Source organism: Plecotus auritus (assembly GCF_963455305.1).
Source record: "Plecotus auritus genome assembly, chromosome: 11".
Taxonomy (NCBI): domain Eukaryota; kingdom Metazoa; phylum Chordata; class Mammalia; order Chiroptera; family Vespertilionidae; genus Plecotus; species Plecotus auritus.
The window spans coordinates 8,206,650-8,225,628 of NC_137777.1; the positions used below are offsets into that span (position 1 = coordinate 8,206,650).

The 18,979-nt window shown below is 43.2% G+C and overlaps 1 protein-coding gene across 1 annotated transcript in view; it reads right to left on the reverse strand.

The window, feature by feature from the left end:
* Positions 1-13,521, reverse strand: part of RUNX1T1 (RUNX1 partner transcriptional co-repressor 1) — a 170,900-nt gene extending 157,379 nt beyond the window's left edge. The window contains exon 1 of the mRNA XM_080646171.1: positions 13,102-13,521. Within this exon, the coding sequence (XP_080502297.1) occupies positions 13,102-13,129 (28 nt within the window). The 5' untranslated portion in view covers positions 13,130-13,521. The remainder of the gene's footprint in view (positions 1-13,101) is intronic.
* Between the last annotated feature and the right edge of the window lie 5,458 nt (positions 13,522-18,979).

Consider the following 18,979-nt stretch of genomic DNA (forward strand, 5'->3'; position numbering starts at 1 on the left):
ACAAAGTAGGTAATCAACTTCGGGAACACTTGGAAACTGCAGTTTTCCATGAGGGCAAAAGGTCAGGTCAGAAGAGCAGCTACAGCCAGTCTTGGAGTGAGGGCTGGAGCTCTCTGAAATGAAGAGAGTGAAATGCTGGCTAAGCATTTACTTAAAATCGGTGATGACCTGTGGGGGGATAACTCCAGGCTCATAGTAGGTCTCCAATATTTGGCAGTTCTTTTCTCTCCCAAGACCAACAACTAGGTGGCAGCCCTTGAAAGCCTGGAGTACACGCAGAAGTGGTATGTGCCCGAGGCGATAAAAGATTAATGAAGCGACTCAATCACATCACCTGAGGCACTTAGAAATGCCTAGAGTTTTAGACAAACAATAGGAAAACTTTATATTCGTGCCCTTTCTCCACGTTCAACAAGATTTATATTCTAAAGGCCCCGTTCACCCAAATACTAACTTTCCTTTGATATCTTGACCAAAATGAAACTTCAAAAACAAATGCTTGCTTTATTTCTTCTTGAGTGACATTACACAGGTCATCACGCCCTAGCCGGCTTGTCTCAGTAGATAAGAGCGTCCGTCAGCCTGTGGACCAAAGGGTCCCAAGTTGGATTCCAGTCCAGTCAAGGGCATGTACCTCTGTTGCAGGCTCCTCCCCTGCCCCGGCACGTGCGGGAGGCAACCAATGGGATGTTTCTCTCACATCAATATTTCTCTCTGTCTTTCCCTCTCCCACTATCTCTAAAAATCAATGGAAAAATATCCTCGGGTGAGGATAAAAAACAAACACACATTATACAGGTAATCTCAATTAGAACTATCCAAGAAGGGGGACATTAACAAAGTAGGTCTCTGAATCAGAGCCTGGACATCATGTCATAAAGTGTGAACATTTTGAAGAGTCCCAAGAAGTTGTCCCCTGTGGACACTATCTAAGGTCCTGAGGCTTCAACACTGAGCAAGGCTCCAGCACAAACCACTCACACACATTAGAGACACCAAAGAATGGGGCTGTCCCTGTGGAATACACTTCCTGACACTGACACATGACTCGGCACCATTTCTTCAGCGTGGCAAAGTCCTTGGGGTTTTACCAGGGAACACACCCACATGGCGACCCAGGTCAGTGAAAGATGTGTTAGCACAATATGCCACAATTTGGCTTCGAATCTGAAATTCCTTCAAAGCATTATTCTTTGGGTGGCTACCTAGATGCCGTCACAAGAACACACTCCATACAGAGTGAGGCAAAAGTAGGTGCACAGCTGTCCCTATGGGAAATTAGACAATAATTAATCAATCATAATATAAGAATAAACTGTTTCATGTGAACCAACTTTTGCCCCACCCTGCGTTGTTTTTTAAACCAGCTCTTCTTCTGAATCCGTGTGTCAGAAGAAGCATTGCATTTGTTAACCCGGTATGCTAATGTGTCTCACTGTCTGTCATCCCCTTCTGCAGATATTCTGGGTTTATTTATCTGTGAAGGGAGTGTCTGGAAATTCCAAGTGTGAAGCCGCAAGCTACACAGCCTCTAGCTGATCCTACACAGTGATCACATCTCACCCTGGACAAATTGCTATCAACACAGGTCAACCCAACTGCAGTTGTGGATACAGTTAATATTGAACCTGACCCAAATTTTATCAGTCTTCTGCCTTAATTCTCTATGCCCAGTTTCAGATGAATTGCACTGCCATTCTTATTACAGGGATGAAGCATTATTTATACTGATTATTTAAGATGTGTTAGGGTTTTCTTCCTCATTAATTCGGGATGATTTAAAAAAGAACATGTCTTTCCTAGGAATGTCACTAGTGAAAAGCATCTAATTTTTTCTCTAATGTAGTATTTTCCCTGTCCATAAAACTTATTTGATTAGCAGTGCCACAGAAGCTAAAGCTTTTGTATGCAGGCACTCAAGCATAATTTAATCATTTTATTTAAGTATGAAAAATATTATTCTGAAAGCTCAGTTAGGCAAAAAAAAATATCTCAGATTAGTTTAAACTTACATTTACAGGTATATTAAAGATGAAATAAATCACAGGATGCTCAGTATGCAATGGAACAGTGTTAACTTGGTTATAATAGTCAGCAGTAAGTTAAAAAATGTATTATTAGAAAATGTAAGGAATAACTATCTCATTTTAAATAACTGTATTTAAACAGGCTTTTTTAAAATAAATTTTGATTTGTATGAACCCCTTTTATAATACCCGATTTTCACCTATGGAAACCACTTTCATAGCCAAACAAGATGAGGTTCTAATTACATAATACCATTTATCTGCTGAGGATAAAAGTGCCAACAAATGAAAATGCACATTAGGCAAGAGGTTGTCAAAAAAGAAAATTGTCTTTTTTTTTTCTTTTTTTTTCTGTTTTGTTGTGCGTGATGTGTGTTTTTTTAATAACCCACTCACTAACAAAAGACTGCAGTGGCTTCCAAATTATAGGTTGTTATTTTTAGTGGAAGTAGTTCAATATTCATATTGGAGCAGATGTAGCAGTTTAACAAAACAGCTCTTCAAATCCTGCACAAATTGAAAACAGGAAAACTGATTGCATTTTCTCTTATCACTTTCCTTTTCTGAATTGACACTTTTGGCCTTCTGAAAATTTACACATGGCTTTCATCTCAAAAGCACCTGCTGATCAAATAGAAACCTAACATTTTCATGAAAATGGTATAAAGGACTAGTTTTGTTCTAACCGCTGTAAAGGGCATCCGTTGCCTACTTGGTGGCAAAAATTGCTGTGAAGAAGGCCTGCGGATAATAGCTTTCTATTTCCACTGCGGTTTCAAAAAATACGCTATGTCTTTTTTTGGTTTCTTGCATATTCACTTTTTGTATAATTCACATTTCTTTGACTCAATGTCTGCCTAACACTTTAGTGTTCTTATGCAGAGCCTCAGTAAAGCGGAGTGTATAAAAGAGTAGAGAGATTTACACTGAGAAAATAAGGAATACTTTGAATTTATTTTCTCTGCCTCTGCTTCAAATACGCATATATTTACCTTTACATATTACTGTCTATGCATGCAGGTTGGGGCAGAAGGAGGGGTATGGGTGTGGGTATGTGGAACACAGCGTTTACTCCGGTAATATTATTAATTAGTTACTGTATTATTTTCCATCAGGACTGTAAACCTACTTTTGCCCCATTTCTGTATGCCCCCCACCTAAATGAAACAGGAAGCAAGCAGTCAAGTCAGCTGCTGTTTTGGAAGGGGACTTACCCAGTCTTTAACCAGACAGAGATTCGGCAGGTTCTTGGATGTCTGACCGTCCCGGACAGGGATGTCCCCCACACGCAAACTGGGACACACCTCTACATGATGTGACCAACAACCCCTTCACACCCCCCGCGAAGGTAAAAAGTCCATCTTGAAAATGGTTTATTCTTTGGAAAACCTTGCAAGAGTGCTCTCTAGGCTGCTTCTGAGGTTTTTAAATAAAAGCGCTCCACACATTTCTCTGGAACACCCAGTTCTGGGTAGCATTAACGACGCTCCGACCACATGCTATGCCCCGCTTGGCCTCTCAGCCAACAGAGCTCTCCCCCCTCGGAGAGACCCCAGGCTGCCCACCGGGACGCTGCCGGGGGACAAGGGAACGGGAGGGCAGAAACAAACGGCACACAGGAGTCCATGGGCCCCTCTGGCCGGTTGGGCTGTGAACTGCAGTGTTGCACCATGCTCACTGAGGCAACAACAAACCTGAAATGTCAATATGTTCAGTCAATGGAAGTGAAATAATGGGACTCTATTGTCTTACCCCAAAGGATTGTGCTGTCAACAAGAAAACATCCCCCTAGCTTTAAACAAATTGTGATGAGGCTTTCAGGGACTGGATCTATTTATCTATGAAAATACCTATCTTGACAAGGGGTAAGAGGCAAAACAATCATTTTTTTTTTTTCCCCACGTTCACCCATCTCGAGGATCTTCCAAAGTGGACATTATAGTTTTTGGAAATACACTCAGGAATCAATAAAACACTTTGTATTCTTTTTAAAAGCTAACTCCAAGGAAAAAAATGTCCATGGTTCAAATCCAAAGTCCCAGCCTACCTACTAGACTCAGAGTGACTTTTTTTCTCTAGACCCAATGGAAACCACACCAGAAAATCAACTAATATCATATTAAAAGTCGGCTTTGTTAGCTTTTCTCACTCAGTCGAGTACATTAGCATCAATGCATCACTCTTTCAAATCAAGTCACGTAAAATCAGGCACAAATGATCAATTCCCAAAGCCTCCACCTTTTTTCTCAGTTTGTCAATCCTCCAAATAAGGGGTACATGAAATTCGTGTTAAAATGGGGGGGGGGGTCGGGGGGTGCTGAGAAAGCAGAGCAGGGGGTGGGGGGGAGAGGAAATCAGACATTTGAGTCATTCACATTCTGCCTAAGTTCTCTGGCCCTGCCTTGCACTAGAAGACCGTCTCCCCTTAAAATAAAAATGAACCAATCAAGTTGTTAAGGAGCTTTTTCTCTCCGCTCTTCATCTAAAGGCTTCGGTGTCCAGTCAATAAATAAGCCATTGTTCCCCCTTTTATAGAGTCTCTTTAGAGCTATTCAGGCTGGCAAACCTAAACCCAATTCGAGATAAGGCCCTCTGGTAATCTCACCTCGGCGTGTCCAGTCGGGATAGCAGAGGTGATGGGAGATAGCGGCCAGGCCAGGGCTGATGTCTCCTCGTCACCCATACAACAAAAGGCAGATTTCTCTTTCTCCCTCTGCTAATCTTTAAATGTAAATTCTCTCTGCCCGCTCAGAGGAGCGACAGATAACATGTTACATCTTCACTTCTCCTGGTCTTATCGACTTCTGAATCATTTGGAAAGGGAGAGAGGGAAAGAGAAAATCAGCCTCTCCGTGCTCTCCCCCCCCCCGCCCCCCCTCCCCGCTCCTTCCCACCCCTCCCACCTCCCCACTCGCCTCCCCTCCCTGTTCGCTGAGATTACCTTCTGGCAAAGGAGCGCAAGAGAGGCAAGGCAGCCCCGGCGGCGGCGGCACCCGGACCGTGGCTTTGTATTCATTAAACACACATCAGAGCTTATCAGAAGTAAAAGGCTTGTCAGGATGGCACATTGTGTGTGAGTGAGTGTGTGCGCGCAGGAGGGAGAGGAGAGGAGCCAACGTGCATCGGGGTGATTACAATATCAGCAGGGCCCAGATGGAGGCAGGAAAATAAACAGAGGGTGCATGTGAGACAGAGCAGGAGAGAGGGGAAAAGTAGGAGAGAGAGGGGAGAGACAGACTGGAGGAGGAAAAAAAATAAACCTGAAGGAATAAGGGGAGGGTTTCAGGCCCTAGGATGGCGGTGGGGTGGGGGGGTGGGGACAGGGAGCAGTAAGTAGGATCAAGGTACCCCAAGGCTGGGTGAGAATGAACAGCGGGTGGTCCCCTGCATTCCCAAATCTGTCCCTAATCTGAGAGAAAGGGAGGAATCCAGGCTAACAAACTCTATTTCTGCTCCAGGGCTAGCCCATGAACATTTTGGAGGTTCTGTTGAGGTCCGAGGGTGAGTATACCAATGAGATACTCGCCTTCTTACCTCCACCCAAATAGCCACAGTTTGTAAAACTAACCTCGTTGAGTGCCCAGAGCGATTACACAGCCTTCCAGACCAACCTCGAGTGGGAGTTCTTGCCTTTTTCTTTGCTGACCTCAGTACCCCTAAATTACTTACATGCACATGCGCACACACACACATTCCCCCCATGACAGGGACAGACACGGGCAAGATACTGAACATCTCTGAGCTGTAATGCATCCCAGCACATGACTTGTGCAGCCAGCATTCCTGTGATAAGAAGGAGCACTTCGGATTGGTGGCTACAGGTGACTCCTGGAGACATCTCTGCACCTCCAGATATTGTGTGGGGAGGAGGTTCCTTACGTGTACACGCAGCCGTGGGCAAACTACGACCCGCGGGCCGGATCCGGCTGTTCTATCCGGTTCTCTTGCTCTCCCCTCCGCTCCTTTACTTTGAATTTATATTAGTTCACACAAACACTCCATCCATGCTTTTGTTCCGGCCCTCCGGTCCAGTTTAAGAACCCATTGTGGCCCCCGAGTCAAAAAGTTTGCCCACCCCTGTCTCAGAGCCTATGCTCCAGGTGGGAATTTGAAATGGAGGCAACGAGTCCCTGCTGGGGCTGCCTCACAGCTCTTCACCCACCGGGGGCCCAGGAAGCCCTCAGAGATCAAGCAGGGCTAAGGCCTGTCCATCAGACCAGAGTTCATCCTCCACCCCATTGGGGTTAGGAAGGAGATACATCTGGTCAGTTCCGTAGCAGCCCCTTTTCCCTTTTAAAGGCACCCATCAGACACCGGATCGGATCCTTAGTGGAGTGCAGATAGTGCAGCAAAAAGGTTACTCTTGCCCTAGCGGGTGTGGCTCAGTGGATACAGTGTCAACCTGCGGACTGAAGGGTCCTGGGTTCAATTCCGGTCAAGGGCACATGCCCGGGTTTCAGGCTCAATCCCCAGTAGGGGGCGTGCAGGAGGCAGCCAATCAATGATTCTGTCTCATCATTGATGTTTCTCTCTCTCTCTCCCTCCCTCTCTGAAATCCATAAAAATATATTAATTTAGCCCTAGCTCAGTGGATAGAGCGCCGGCCTGCGGACTGAAGGGTCCCGGGTTCGATTCCAGTCAAGGGCACATGCCTGGTTGCTGGCTCGATCCCCAGTAGGGGGCGTGCAGGAGGCAGCCAATCAATGATTCCCTCTCATCATTGATGTTTCTATCTCTCTCTCCCTTCCTCTCTGAAGTCAATGGAAATATATTTTTTAAAAAATATTAATTAAAAAAAGGCCACTTTATTGGTGGGGGGTGGGGAGTATTTGGTTGTGTTAAGAAGCTCCCACTGCAGTATGAAGTGTGAGTTCAGAATAAAACAGCCAGTAAACTGCTTAACTGCTCATGGCATACAGTGACACTGGGGGTTAGAAAACACTGTGTGCGTGGTGTCTCGATCTAAAGGGACGAAAACGGTAGGGCTGAGAGGAGGAAGGCCAGTGAGCAGAGACAGAGAAAAACAACATACATGAGCAAGAGAGTGGCCCCACAGGAGACCAATGTGAAGCAATCCTTTAGAAAATGAGGTGAAGCAGGGTTCAGTCAGGAACCCTCCTCCCAAAACAGCCCAAACACGGTGTGATGTGTAGTGGATCCCCCCTTCCCCCTCCCCCCCCCACTTCCGCTTCACCATGCTCCCCCCATCTCTGACAAATGAATTAAGGGAAATTTGATAGGTAAGGCACAGTGCAACAAGCTGGGCAGAGCTGGGGGAAGGGCATGTGTGAAGGCCAGATACAAGGCGGGCGGGGGGGGGGGGGGGGTGGTGGAGGCTGCCACAATCCTCCAGTGAACCAATAACCTGGATAACCTCGTGGTATCACTGAGATGAGTAAAAGGTGATACTTCTCCAAAAACCCGCCAAAAGTGGCCAGGTTCAGTAGTTGGAGAAGGGCGAGAGGGCAGGAAGTAAATCACGTGGCAGGTACATTACCTAATGGGTGAGCTCCACATGGGCTGGACTCTGTCATTCTCCCGTGTTTTAAATTTAATAAGAGATTTCTGGGTATCATTTTAGCTCTTATAAAAGGTGACCTCTCACATTTTCCCTGGTTGTTATACAGAACTGCATCCAGAGTAACCAAATCCAACCACACATACCTTCCCCTTTATTACATTTCTGTAGGTCAATTTGGACACAGGCTACATGCAAACGCCTGTAAATCGAATGCAACTCTAGGAAGAAAAAAAAATACCATTTACAAACGTCCAGTGAATTTTCCATTACATGTTCTTTGGAAAAATGCTATTTAAAAAAAAAAAAAAAACGCGGTACTTTCAAACTCAGAAAAGGCTAACATATTTTTCTTTTAAAAGCATCCAAACACTTAAGACATGAAGAAGGGTGTGCAAAAGCTAATCTGCCAAGGTTCTTATTTTGTAAGAGGTGCAGTACTTCTATTACTACCTTGTTTGTTCATGGACTTTTGACTCAGTTATAGGAAAGATCAACCAGTTCTCAAATGGGAAGGATCCATGACTCTCTTCCAAAGCAAATACTTTGCTGCAAAGCTTTCCATTTTTTAAAAAAAGCCATATAACAATCAAGAACTATAATCACAGAATAAGTGTCCAACAGAAAGTGGTTTCTATAATCACAGCTGTCTTAAAGTCCAGGCTGGTGCCTAGAAATCTTAATTGCAACTAGTTCTCGTCTTAATAATAGGTTGCCTTCCTATAAAAGCAAGAAGTCCATCTGCCCTAGGCAGATAAGTTTTGAAGCATGAGTTCAGATAAAAATCTAGCATTTTCTTTCTTTCTTTGAGTATGTGAATTCTAGTGTGCTATAATGTGAGAATTCCAGCATATGACCATTACGGCATAATATCTCATTGCTCAGCTTGTCATTATTTCATTTGTAATTCTTATGTTAATTATGTTCATAATTACTATAAACAGATGTGGCAGACATCCATGTGACCTTTTATTGAGGAATGCATTCCTCACTTATTTTACTTTAATTTCTCATTTATGGGGAACTGAACTACAGAAAAAAAAAAAAAAGGCTTTCTAATTTCCGGATGTTTTGTGTACATAAGTTAATACAGAGCCTACCTTCTACATCTCTAATCTTCATTTCAAAATATTAGACTGTTCTTAACATGTAAGCAGCTTCCCAGCACATTTCTACCTTGCACGCTGAACCTCCCTGCTTCTCACTAAATTGCTGCTCTGGATGTCAAACAAAGGCTAGCATCCATCTTTAAGTGGCTTGTCTTTTTTTTTTTTTTTTTAAATATCAAAGGTTAATGCAGCAGAATTGTGCTTCAAAACCAAGTGCCTAGCAGAGACGTAGCGATTTATTCACTCATAACTCAACCATCACCCTCTTTACATAAAACACATTTACAATAAAATCAGTATGGATTTCATTAGCTGAAAACCTCCTCGAATTTCATTTCTTTGGCCCTAATCTATAATTAGTGTGGACAGACAGGTGCAAACCCTTCTCCTCCACAGATGGCTACTGGAAATGGTGCAAAGTAGCTCCTTCTGTTTAAACAACACAGAGATAACCTGCTCTGTCTTATCACTTACAATTACCTCCATTAAACTGAACTAATGTTTGCTTTAATAAAATGCTCACTGTTCTTTAAACATTATTTAGGAACTCTTATATTAATGGGTGTAAAAAAGAGAAGTGAGGTTGGAAGGTATCGCTTTGGATAATAACTTATGCTGAATAAAATGTTCCCAGGAATGGCTCACAAAGGTGTTAGTGGACTGAACAGTTATTTTGCATAAATAGGGTTAACTATGATATTTTTTAAAGGCATTTTAGTGATAAACACTTTTTAACAGTGGGAGGAAACAACATTTTCCTGAGGTTTAGAAGGATGAAACATTTATTTTTTTCTTATAGATTTTAACTTGTTATTAAAGTAACTGAAAATGCTAGATTCTTCTCTAAAGATATTTATGTTAACCTAAGTTTATGTATTTATTTAACTTCTTAGAGATTATTCTGAAAGTTGTATGAGTTCATCATTTTAAGGTACATTTTAGCAACTGACTATGAATGTGAGTGTACTGTGTAAGCACATGGTTAAAAATAAATCCACTCCATAATAAATAACTTCTGTAAAGCCAGACATCACTTCTTCCTTCTTCTGCTAACAATAAAGTCTATGGAACACTATATGATTAATAAACTGCATATAAAGCAAAACATTTTAAATGCCCAAACAGTAACAAGTATCTTTTCTCACTGAGCTTATGTAACTTACGGTAACAGACTCCAGTAAAATGCAACTGACTCGGTTTTTTTCACATGCAAATCCTGCAGGTGCCAATTTTTCAGACTGCTTTACTGTGAAGGGCTATGTGGCCTGCCTAAAACCTCAATGAAGAAGGCTTTGCATTCAGTGCCTGTCAGCTGATGTTCATATCAAAGAAGTGAGAAACAAGATTTGACAGTGAAGAATGTCCCAAACTGACAACCACTGACCAGTATTCCTATTAGAAGCATTGCTTTCTCGTGATCCCTTTTCAATGTGTAGGGTTAAAAAAAAAAAAAAAGTGTTTTGTTTTGTTTTCTGCTAAGATTCTATTTTACAATAAAATAAATAATAATGGTACTTTACATTTGTGTAGTTCTCTGCCAATTTTGAAGTGCTCTTTTATCTGCAAATATTTAGACTAACATCCTCAGTGAGACAACTCATCATCAAATACCAGCATCAAGAGCAATATTTTACTTTACTTTAGTAAGGGAAAACGGTAAAAATATTAAAAAGCTGCTGTTCTGTAGCTGTAAAACATACCATCCTACAACTTCCAGCAACTTGCAATTAATAGTACAGTTTGCATTGGATGGCAAGTAGAATGCTTCTTATTAGAAAGGTCCTTTAAGGATCATTTAAAAAAAATCAAATTATTAGCAGCTGTAAGTGGGTCACAGATTATTTTAGGCATGAACCCGGTCACTGGAGAAACTACATAGTCAAATTCTCCCGCTCAATACTCAGCTTTTCAAATAAGGTGACTGCTGTTTAAATGATCTGCAATAAAATTAATGCTTAAACAAAGACTTTTAATAAAAAGAGTCACTTTTCATGCACTCAAAATAAGCCAGACTCTTTGGGGGGTTTTTTGGTGGTGGGTTTTTTTTTTTTTTTTTTTTTGGTTGGAATTTTGTATTTTGAAAGAATAAACCAAGGAAATACCAAATGCTAAATGCAGTCCATGTAAAGAAATGATAGACTTCAACTTCCTCAACATCCATTCTAGCTGCAAAAAAACAGCCTGGGTCAAACTGAGATTCCACGATTAATACTGGGTAAGGCTGTCAGACCTCCCTCTAAAAACAGCAATCAGTAAAATAAAAGGAAGGGGGGGGGGTCAGATAGCCCTATCTATGTTATCTGAAAGCCCCCAGGATGGGAAAACGAGACTACATTTTGCAGTTAAAGAAGCAGGGAGGGGAATCAGAGAATTATGAATCTGCTGCTGTTTGTGCACATCACGGCGGACAGAAACACCCAGGTTGGGGCTCTTCTGGTTTAGGAAACAATGGTGTTTGTCACCCTTTCCTGAGGAACTGTGTGACAGGAGAAGCTGGGCACCACACAACCCTCACATGGCCCAGGCAAAACGCTGCAATAAACTAAAAGGAGGCCCCCGACACTAACAAACCATTTATCACAGAGAAGCCAGTCCATTTGTATTCTAGTGAGTGTGCACTCACTGGGCACAGACCCAGTTCCACTCTGTTCTATGCAAAGGGAGGGGGAAGATGATAAAAGCCACTGAGCGCACTTAAAAACGTTACAGATGTTTTAAAGGAGACCAGGAGGGGGGGGGGGGGAACCCTGTAAAACAGATTCCAGTTCACGGAGAAGGTAGAAAGAAAATGCTTTGGTCAGCAACCCGACCTTTATCAGGGGATAAATCAATTTGCAGCAGCTGCGGACAGCCATTTATATCCAGACCCTGGGCAGATTAATTAAGGGAAGGGAAGTTAAAAATTCCAGGGGGCTCCGCCGAGTAACATGAAGCACATGAAGTTGGTCTGGAGTGGCCTCTCCAGCTCTCCTGGTCTTCACTGCCTCTCCCTCGCCTTGGGGACTGGTCTGCCACGGGGTATACAAGCGACTCCTTAAAGCCACGTTTTACAGACTCGCTCAGGAGGCAGCAGCCAGGCTGGGGCTGGTGCGGGGGGGGGGGCACATTTGGGATTTGAGGTGCCCCATCTTGAAGAAAAGCTATGCTCCAAGGATTTCTCCATTATGCTTAGCAAGGAATAAGGAGACCAAGGACTGCAAGGTTCCCCTGCCAAATCCGCCACACTGAAGGCGCGCGGGGGTGGGGTGGGAGGGCAGGTAATTTTAGTAACCATCTTGATTCACGTCCTCCTTCCCATCATCTCAGTACTCAAACTTTCCCAAGGGTTGACCTCCCTTTCCAAGAAAAAAAAAAAAAAAGGAAGAAGAGGAGGAAGAAGAATGTAAGCGCCGGTGCCGAGATAACTGCATTTGATTAAGGCGTCCGGACCAGCGACAGGTCCGCCCCGGGAGAGGGGTCTGGGCGCGCCATCCACCCCGGTCCTTCCAGGTTCGCAATGAGAGCGGTGGGCGGCGGGGCCCCGCGCGGTTCCGCGGCTCAGCCAGACGGGTTTCTGGAAATCAAAACAGTTCCCCCGGACGAGGCTCCCCGCCTGGGCTCTTGGGGCGGGAGCTGCAGAACCCAAGGCTCGGGCTCGGGAAGAGGTGGGCACCGCCTCCGGGCTGGCAACGGGAACACCATCGGGGACCAGGGCGGCGGGGCCCCGAGGGCGCAGAGGTCGGGCGGGAGCAACGCTGCCCCCCCAGCCCCGCGGGGAAGCCCGCAGGCCGGGAGGTGCTCGGGTCCGGGCCGCCTTCCGCCCGCCGAAGGGCTAACGACCCTAAATGCCAAGGTGAAGTTCCCGGACCCGCGCCGACGCCTGCACGCCGCTAAAAGGACCACGACCCTAGTCGCAGCCGGGTCTCAAAGTTGAGATTCGCTCTCCTGCTCCTAGAGCCAAGTTTTCCACCGTCTAACGAGCCTTTCCCTTCCAGATTTAAACACAAACAGCAAAAAAAAACACACACACAAAAAAAACACCACGATGCGGGTTTAGGGCCACCTGCCAAAGCGCACCGTGGGCACCCTGTCCAGCTGTTTTGTGGGCGTTGGGGGGCTGGGGGGACCCCGAGTCATCCTCCTGCTCACATGGCGTTGAGTGACCACGGAGAGAGAAGAACAATTATTTCTTAAAGGCAGTTGGGAAATCTAAGAGTGCAAATGGCATCCTTGGCTGACCCGTGAAGTTCAGTGTCATTGCAGACTGGAGTCCCCGGCGCTGCTCCTCTTTCCCCTGCTGCGTAGTCCTCCCCTAGCAGAGCGACCAGTACAGCCCAGCGGCGGGCTCTGGGCCGAGTCGCCCCAACGCCAAGGCCGGCCATCGGAATCCTCAGCGATGGCCTGGGGCCCGGCCCCGCCGCCCGCCCGCCCGCCCGCCCGCCAGTCCGGCCCTCCCGCGGGCACTTACACTGCACAGGGCCGGAGAGTCCCACCATCCGCCACGGCTTCCGAGATGCAAATAAAACTTCCCGTCGTCTCGGCCGGCCGGCGGGGCGAGGGCGCGGGCGCGGGCGCGGCGCCGCCTCCCTCCCGAGGCCGGAGTCCACGCGGCCACTCGCCCACGCGCGCTCGCCAGGAGGCCGCACAGTCCCGCCGCCGAGCGCCCGCGGCCGCCGGTCCTGCGCACGGCGAGCTGCGGTGCCAAAGCCCGGGGTCTGGACGTCAGCCAAGGCCGCCTCCACGCAGAGCCCCAGGCTTGCGGAGCTCCGCACCGCGCTCCCGCCTCCCTCGCGCCCTCCCTCCGCCTTTCTGTTGTTGCTGCTGCTGTGGCAGACGAATGCGATGCGGGGCGCAGCGATCGCCACTGTCACTGGCGGCGTCTGCGTCTGCCTCGCCCGCCCTGGCTCACTCTCGAGGAAGGCGACGCATTTATCTGCAGGGCGCCCGGGCGCTCGCGGGGAGCAGGCACCGCGCGCGATGCGCGGGGAGCGCCCACACCAGCCCCGCCGCGGCGCGCGCCCGCGCCCTGGGCGCCGCGACCGCACTCGGGGGAGGCGGTGGCGCGGCAGCTACCAGGTGCAGGGAGGAGGGCTCCCGGCGGGGCGAGGGGAGGTGGAGGTAGGAGACAGCTGTGTCGTGCAGGGGTCACGGAGGTCAAGTATATGTTAACAATGGGCAGTCCCGGCTGGCTGGAGCGAGCGAGCGGGCGGGCGGGCGGGTGCGCGGGCGGCCTCCCTCCCGCCGGCCTCGCCCTCTCGCGTGCGGGCTGGACGGCGGGCAGGCTCCCTGAAGATGCCTCACCAGGCCGCCTGCTCCTCGGCCGGGGTGCCCTGCAGTAACCCTACACGACCACTTTCCCCGGCCATCTGGAGTGCTCCTGGCTGCCCTGCCGGTGTCCCTGGCTGGAGAGGCAGCTCTGCTAGGCATCAAGGCACTCTCAGATCTCCTCTCTAATCCCCTTCTGTTAGCTGATTTACACACTATTTGCTTTCGCATTAGATAATAGCCTTGGAGAAAACAGTTATTTTTTTCCCTTTGTTTTTCTACTTCTCCCATAGAATACCATTAAGAGGGACCTCTTTCCAGCTTACGTTTTTTTGTTGGATGTCTTCCCCTCCCCCACACGTGAATATCAATACTTCAGAAGGGGGGAGTCCCAGAGGACAAGACAGGGTGAAAGAATTCCAGATATTTCCAGAGTAAATAATCTCAGAGTGAACAGGACTGATAATTTGTTTATACAGAGTAAAAAAAAAAAAAAAAGCACTTAAATAATAATGAAAATATTAACATGTAAGTAAAATATGATCCGATCAGAGCTTGCAATGAGGAAAATGGCATCTCTTAAAATGATGGAATGGTGCCACTACTACAAATGTTATTATATTTAGTACAACAATTTGAAATCCTCCTCTAGCCCATGTTTTTTCCCAACTGGCCTCAATCAACGCAAAATGTCCTGTGTACATGTTTCTAAATCTCGTCTTTACAAAGGAAAAAATACTTAAGACAGAGTCAGAGTCGGCCTTACACAGAGGGAACCGATGAGACATTCCTGGATTTTAATTTTAAAAATGGCTCTTCAAATACTTAATATCCCTTCCCCCATCCGTTTAACCCCAGCTGGAGCTTCCAATCCTGAAGTCTTTTCATACTTCACTAATTTTTAGCAATTCATTTCCAGAAAAGACTCATTGTACATTCTTCCCTCTCCTTGGGACATTTGACTAATGAATTATAATGGATTGGATTAATGAATTGTAATGTTAAGTCTTGGTATTTGATATTATGATGCAGTTAATTTGAATCTCAAATCTTATCAAGTTGTACATTCTGTAGTAGTTTCTGCATGTACAGCTCATTTTTTTCTATCCTTGCAAATTTTAGTACTAATAATCTTCAAATATAAAATTGTATGTACACTACTATAACTCCATTGTGTAGGAAATTGTGTCAAAGCACCTTATTTTTTTTAGAGAAAAATATTTTTATATTTTATTATCCTGTTACTTGTACTATTTTCTCTGTCCCCCAAATTGAAAACCAATCATTTGGATTCTGGAACTACACATTTATCCTTACTTAAAATTAATAAAATGATATCTGGATCAGGGATGATTCTTTTGAAATAGTGTTACTTCTAAAACCTTTTTAACATGTAGAATTAAAGTTAAGTCAGCAAATTTTAGGGTGTAATAAACATTGGGAGAAACAAAATATACATATCCTGCCACATTTTTCTTCTTCTTGTAAATTGCACCAATGAAATTATATTAGAAACATTAAACTTCAAGATCAAGGTTATGTAACTTGCAGGAAATCAAAACAGTTTAACACTTCAGGCCATATTCACAACAACAAGATATGTAAGATTCTCCAAATCGTATAGGATCTTCCCTTTTGCCAGTCATACTTCTGGGAAAAATAATATTCATTGTTCTAGTTATACTTTCTTTTTTAAAAATATGGTAATGTTTTCTACTCAATTTGGCTTTACATCAGGTAGAATATGTCACTAAATGTGAGACTTACTTTTTAATTGATTTTTAGAGAGAGAGAGAGAGAGAGAGAGAGAAGTTTGTTGTTCCACTTATTTATGCATTCATTGGTTGACTCTTCTATGCGCCCAGACCTGGAATCAAACCCACAACTTTGCCCTATCAGGATGACACATTACCCAACTGAGCTACCTGGCAGGGCTCAGATTTTAACTTTTTTATTTTAATAACAGCAGTTAAAGAACTTGACTGCTTATTTCTACTCCCTTTCAAGGCCTGTGTTCTACAAAACATAGAATATAGTTTTCTGTAGGGTTTCTTCTTGTATTATGTCCTAACTTCTTTATACAAATAATAACCATGTATATGGACCGACTGAAGCATGAGGTGAATCTTGAACTGCAAAATCTAGGAAAACAAAACATTCAATGTAAAGGGAGGAGCTCATTGACCTGTGTTGTGGGAGGGTGTGAATTACCTGCAAACAGCACAAGTCCACAAAATATTTGGTTATCATAGCGTTGGGGTGGGAAATACACACCACCTAACATTCATAACACAAACTATATAGATACATTTTATAAAACTAATCTTAAGGAGACAGGGATTAGTATTAAGTTTTTTATCTGCCACTCACAAGAGAGATCAGGTTTCTGTAGTTTCAAGACTAGTTTGCTGAGCCAAAAAAAGTAATAATAATCTTAAAAATAAATTTTAAAAAGAGGAGATTGTTTATAAAAAAAAATAGGTACCTACTCACCCTAATGAAACCATTAAGTTGAAAAATAAAGTCATACAATGTTAAATTGTAATAAACCCTTACCAGCAATTTTCTTTTTCTCACAAGTTAGAAGACTTCTTTTTTTTCACATCATTAAATTTTTCATTATTGTGAAGGTACCAGGGTCTTTCAATTACAGGTTTACTTCTTCAGTAATGTTGCCTAAGGATGGTTTGTTTGTTTTTTCCCCTTAAACCAATCCTTTAAAAAAAGCAGAGATCATTCAATACAAATTTTAGATGAGTGTTTATTACCTCTTTGGAGAAGTGTGATTGACCTCTCACAAAAGGAAATCCCTATCCAAAATATTAATAGGTACTTAATTAGCACTTTTAAAATTCCTTCTTACAGATCTTAAAGTTTAAGTGACTCTCAAGCTGTCATTTTCTATACCTTGAAAAAGTTGTCCTGTTCACATAGGTTGATGAAAATCCTTAATAACCAGGTTACTTATTTTTAACCAAAAAAAAAAAAATTGTTTTATTTGTGAAAAAATAAAGGATGGAAAACAAAAAGAATGGCAAATAATAATTATGTTTTCATAAATTTAGAACTTGCCCACTATTTGCAATTTCTCTCCCTTTTGCTGGGTAATTTTATGTAGTTTACTTTTGGAGCTTTGCAAGAACAAGTTTTATTCCAAATCTTTGCAATTTTGTTCTTTAACTTGCTTAAGGATTCATACAAGTAAAAGAATAAATTACAGAGATCTTTTTATTTTATTCTACAGTAGTTAAGCCATATATATTTAGTAGACATTCAGGGTATGGTGTAATGCATTAGCTCTTAGAGACTTTTAAATTAAGATAATAAACAGATTTTAAATGAAAATTTTATAAGTTAAACTAAAAATGGCTCTCGCTATCTCTTCAAATAATTTGATCAGATTGGTCTGATTGAGCTTCAAGCCTGCAGACAATGAGTTTAATTTTCATGTATGATTTCGATGTGTTCAGATAATCATGTGTGTTTTTCTGTAGTATTTTAAAACCAGTCTGCACCCAAAAAGCCAAAGTCGCAAAATTTCAGTTACTTATTTAATTTGCAAAAGGAATTGTTAAAGTTTGGAATGGTTTACAAAATAATTCATAGTAATGTTTCTTCAAATGAAGAGTTTTACTTCTTTAGTATTTAAATATTTATATTTGTCAGATTTTAACACATTAAACTGCAGGAATGTATTTATTGAAAAATATAAAACACACATGATTGCATGTCATACATATAAAAGTGTCTTTATATGCACAACTCTCTGTAATCTATAAATTATCTCATGTGATGGTTTATAGCTAATCCATGAAAAATAATGATGCCAAATAAAAATATTATTCATGTTTCTAATTTAAACTGACTATTTCCAACCTCTGTTTTTGAAAGTTGATTTTTTTAAATACTATAAATCCGAATAAAATCATATAACATCCTTCCCTCACTGAAATTCTGTATTTTTATTTTCTATTGAATGTGCCCAGAGGTTATTTTTCCTTTTACACTGTATTTTTTAAAAAATGTTTTTATTGATTTTTCAGAGAGAAGGGAGAGGAAGAGAAAGATGGAAACGTCAACGATGAGAGAGAATCATTGACTGGCTGCCTCCTGCACACACCCCACTGGGGATGGAGCCTGCAACCCGGGCATGTGCCCTGACCAGGAATCGAACCGTGACCTCCTGGTTCATAGGTCAATGCTCAACCACAAAGCCATGCCGGCTGGGCTACACTGTATTCTTTTATTGGCGGTTATTCTGTCTATATAATTCTCCATTAAGTGCATATTAGTGTGGTGCAAGTGTACAAAGACACGAGTCTTTGTTTTGTTCACTGACAGTGCTAGGCACATATTACTGGTATGTGCTCAATAAATATTCGTTGAACGACGAGTAAATAAGATTAGGATGCTACAGGAATTAGATATCTTCTTTTAGCTACATAAGTCAAGTCACCACCAACTTGACTTCTTTTTTACTGAATTATTGAGAAACCTATGATTTCAACACTACCAATATGTTAAATGAAGCAAATGTGGGCAACCAAAGAAAAGGTTCTTCTATGTTGCTTTATACGTGCATGTCAGTGCTTCTTGAAATAATGGTTAATTTGATGTGAAAAAAATATATACATTCTTACGTGTTTTTGTTTTAACTGTTTATAAAATTATTTTAGATTCTACAATAGTCTATAATGTTTCTGAAATTTCAGTTTATTTAATAAGCTAAATTTTTTTTCTTAAAAAATACTATGACCGAAACTGGTTTGGCTCAGTGGATAGAGCGTCGGCCTGCGGACTGAAGGGTCCCGGGTTCGATTCCAGTCAAGGGCATGTACCTTGGTTGCGGGCACATCCCCAGTGGGGGGTGTGCAGGAGGCAGCTGATCGATGTTTCTCTCTCATTGATGTTTCTAGCTCTCTATCCCTCTCCCTTCCTCTCTGTAAAATATCAATAAAATATATTTTAAAAAAAATACTATGGAATGAAACTTGAATCTAGGGGGGATCTTAGAGATAAGTAATTCTTTCCTTCTAATCATCTATAGTAGTTGAACTGTGTATTTTTCAGTACACTCATCC